The sequence below is a fragment of the Octopus bimaculoides genome, chromosome 16, assembly GCF_001194135.2.
Source record: "Octopus bimaculoides isolate UCB-OBI-ISO-001 chromosome 16, ASM119413v2, whole genome shotgun sequence".
NCBI lineage: Eukaryota > Metazoa > Mollusca > Cephalopoda > Octopoda > Octopodidae > Octopus > Octopus bimaculoides.
The window spans coordinates 7,417,113-7,421,617 of record NC_068996.1 but is presented as its reverse complement, the minus strand read 5'-3'; the positions used below and the strand labels follow the sequence as shown (position 1 = coordinate 7,421,617).

Sequence of the window (4,505 nt, the reverse complement as noted above, 5' to 3'; positions counted from 1 at the left end):
TATACACATATATATGCACACATATATATATATATACATATATATATACACACATATATATACACATATATATATACACATATATATATACATACATATATACATGCATATATATACACATACATATATATATATACATATATATACACACACATACATATATATATAAACACACATATATACACACACATATACATACACATATACATATAGACATTCATATATACAAATACATATACATGCATATACATATATACACACATATACATACACATGCATACATACATACATACACACATACATACACATATATACACATACATACATATACACACATGCATATATACACACACACATACATATATACACAAACACACATGCATACCAACATATACATAAACCCATACTTGTTTCATTCATTGGACAAGTCTCATGTTGGGGCAACATTCAGAGCATTTAGCTCATCACATCAACTCTGTACATTTTGTCAATTCCTATACTTATTCAGTTTAGTTTCAATGGGACTACCTGCTCATTTCATTAAAATGCATGTGGCTGAGCATCCCACATAAACTTGTGCAATTCATGTAATCTTCGGGAAGATGAGTAACAGTTGAATTTTTAAATTACTGGTACAAACCCACCAATGAATTTTTACTCAATGCAATTTTACTGAAAAAGGTTTCAGTCAATTGAAAGCTAATGTAAAGAACACTTACTTGCATATAATATGAAATCCAGGATCTTATGGTGGTGAATCAAGTTTCTTAACCATTTGGTTCTGTCAGATAGATGGACATGCACGCACACACACACACACACGAAAGATAATACACACACAAATAAATTTATATATATATATATATATATATATATATACATATATATATATATATAAATATATATATATATATATATATATATGCAAAATTAATGGCCAGAAAGAAAGGTACAAAAACAACTTAATGATGAAGCATAAAAGAAAAAACAATATGGAAATCAATAACAATAAGAACCAGACCTAATTAAAAGACAAAAAAAAAAATAAACAAAAACAAAGTCAAGCCAAAAAAAAATATAAATAAATAAAAAGGAATGCTGACAGCAAGAATAACATATAAATCTTACCGCTGTAGCAGAATTACTTTTGTCAGGTTCCTCTTTTAAGTTTTTATTCTAAAAGGAAAAGTACCAAAAATAATGAAGAAATCTGAACAATTTATCTGAGGCAGCAACATCTAACAAGCTGTGGTAAACGTTTTTCTAATTAAGCTGTTTGGAGATAAACTTTTAATTATTCTTTTTTTTCATTTTTTTTGTAAATATTTAGTTAATGAGCTAACTTCACTCCCTAATAGTAGCTTTATTGTTTAAATATATGTAGGTTTACTTGTATAAACAACACACTAATGTTTATTAGTGTGTGTGATAACAGAAAGAGAAAATGGAGTGAGAGGACCCAATTGTTTAACATGGTGGATTTTTCTGAGTTAATAACGTTGTAATAGATTAGTTGTGCTTTCATTACATCAGTTTCACCACTGTGGATTATTCAAATGACATTTGGAGGTCATTTTTTTAAAAAATGGGTGAACCTTTCACCATGTAAGCAGAAATCACAGAAAAGGTAACCTGTGCAATCTATCACTTTATAATAAAAAAAAAACAGAAGTTATGTCCCTTATTGATTAGTTCACCATTTTTGAAGATGATGTACACAAGCAAATGACATTTAAAAAAAAAAACTGGTGAAACTGTGCATTAATGGAAGAATAACAAACCTATTATATTAACTTGTGTGTGCATATGTATGTGTATAGAAGTGTTATTGGAAATGTGAAGCTAACAGTCAATGGTAGCCACCTTACTGATTTGGTTTATAAATATGCTTCACATTATCAACACATATGATTGTGATTCAATGTTTTGTATTTCTGTATCAGGACAGCTTTGTAATTCTTGTCTCAGACAACTACACCAACGTCTTCATGAAAAGTTTAGCCAAACTACAACTCAAATCCATGAAATGCTTTGTCAAGCTTTTGATAAAACCATTTTGGTTTGAACATAGGTTTTGGAATGGCATGAGCATTTCAAGACTGGCTAAATGTCACTTCAAGAGAATGAGTATTCAGAGCAGCCTATCACAAACAAAAAAGCTATAAAAATGTAGAAAAAAAAATTGGTAACTCAGCCATGAAGAAATATATATTATTCAATCTTATACATATGTATATGTGCACTTAGATGTATATAAAAATACATACATACATATACAACAAGCACACATTCATGCACATATACATCAATTTAAGTCTGTGAGTGTATACATGTATTTATACATATAGTTTTCATTACAACTGAAACTAAGAGTTTGTCTCATGATTTGAATTTCATGCCACAACAATCTTCAGCCAAAATTAGTAAGACTCAACATTGGTGTGTGTGTGTGCGCACGCATGCATGCACACACACACACACACACACACACACACACACACACACACACACAAAATCCTTCTTTCATTAATGCAAGTGGGTAGTTCATGTATTCTGTTCACTCGGTTGTTGCAGGCTTACAGGTCTACTCTATGTAAGCTCCAATAACCTGATGACTTTCTAAAAGTATATCCAAGACCATGCTTTTTCAGCTGTTATTCATCGGCTAGTCCTTATTTTCCTAAGGGCTGCAATGTCAAAAATGATGCTCACCGTTTACTTAGAAATGAGTACTACCCAGTGTTGTTAACCAAAGGTATTTTGACCTGTCAAGAGTCCAAATCTTCCAAGATATAAACCACAAGTTTTTTTTCATCCAATAACTGTGTCATTCCATCATTAGAAGCTCTGAGGTGTCACAACTTTTAATCCCTTGCCATAAGGTGATTGCAAAGAAACTTGGAGACAGAAGAAATCTTGGAGATGCCTGTCAGATATTTTGGCTCAATGGTAAAGAGTCTAAAAAGATTAGTAGAAGGAAAATCTTACTGTCATAGTTGGTAAATGACTCATTTCCTCAAATTCCTCCAGACTTTGGACCTTGCTACTGTTGGCACAAACAGCAAGACATGTTAACATTTGCCCAACATGTTTCCTCAAGTCACTCTTAACTGAATCAGTAAGCAGATGATCCTTTGATTAACGAACCTTCAATTATGAGGCATTATGGGCAATTAACATTTTCACTGGCAGAGAACATAAAGTCATGCATGAACAAACACTCATAAAGTAGGAATTTGTCATACTGGTACATGGATAGATGGTGGGATATACTACTACTACTACTACTACTACTACTACTACTACTACTACTACCATCAAGTTCATCACTTATCATAGGAAGTAGACATTGATGAGGAAGTCCAACACTGGATAAAATATGCCAGTGCATCTGACAGTCATCAGAGATGTTTATATGATCATAATTTGAGTAACAAATAAAAGATACATAAGAAAAGTAGTGATTACACTTCTCTATATGGCTCAGAAATACAGACAAATTATGAGCAACATCTCCATAAATTAGAGATATACCGTTCTATGTATTTTTGCATGTTTGCACCAATTTTAATAAGATTTGATTCTATATAGGTAAAAATTTTACATATTTATAACACTTATAATTTTAATAAATAAACGCTACTCTATAATCTGTTTTGCGTTCATCTACCTTTCATAAGCTTAAATTACTTCAAAAGAGGATAATGATGATGATGATGATGATGATGATAATAAAGTAAAATGTGGCATGTTCTATCAAAATATTTTTTATCTAGCTTTACTGAATATTACAGTTTCATACTTTCTATCTGTGATTTATGTCGCCATAACATTCACAGTATTCCTCATATATCTATCTAGATTTATATATATTTTTCATCATATAATTCATTTCATTCAATCATGCTTGTGAATTTATCTTTCTTCTCTCCTACTTTTTCAAAAAAGCTGTTCAGTTTTTTTTTCTGTCCAATGGGATGCTTAAGTATTTGAATCTTTTATAATATTCTTAGTCAGTTTTATTATATAAAGTGGCAGTGTTGTTCAATTTATCTCTTACCTGGGGATTGAAAATATGAAACAAGTAGACATAATTTGTGAAGTTTTAGCTTCAAAATGAATAAATGTTAAGTGTGAGTGTAATATATCTATCTAGGTGCAGGAGTGGCTGTGTGGTAAGTAGCTTGCTTACCAACCACATGGTTTTGGGTTCAGCCCCACTGTGTGGCACCTTGGGCAAGCGTCACTATAGCCTTGGGCTGACCAAAGCCTTGTGAGTGGATTTGGTAGATGGAAACTGAAAGAAGCCTATTGTATATATATGTATATGTATATTTGTGTGTGTGTTTGTGTGCCTGTGTTTGTACCCCCAACGTCGCTTGACAGCCGATGCTGATGTGTTTACGTCCCCATAACTTAGCGGTTCGGCAAAAGAGAGCGATAGAATAAGTGCTAGGCTTACAAAGAATAAGTCCTGGGGTCAATTTGCTCGACTAAAGGCGGTG

The 4,505-nt window shown here is 31.9% G+C and overlaps 1 protein-coding gene across 2 annotated transcripts in view; it reads right to left on the bottom strand.

The window, feature by feature from the left end:
* LOC106877642 (adenylate cyclase type 9) overlaps window positions 1-4,505 on the bottom strand; it is a 301,816-nt gene that overhangs the window by 89,133 nt on the left and 208,178 nt on the right. The window contains exon 4 of one of the 2 annotated variants that reach the window (XM_052973509.1): window positions 985-1,176. The exons of the other annotated variant lie outside the window; for it this stretch is intronic. Coding sequence (XP_052829469.1) covers window positions 1,000-1,176 — 177 coding nt within the window. The 3' untranslated portion in view covers window positions 985-999. Of the gene's footprint in view, window positions 1-984; window positions 1,177-4,505 lie in introns of those variants that run through there. 2 annotated transcript variants of the gene reach the window in all.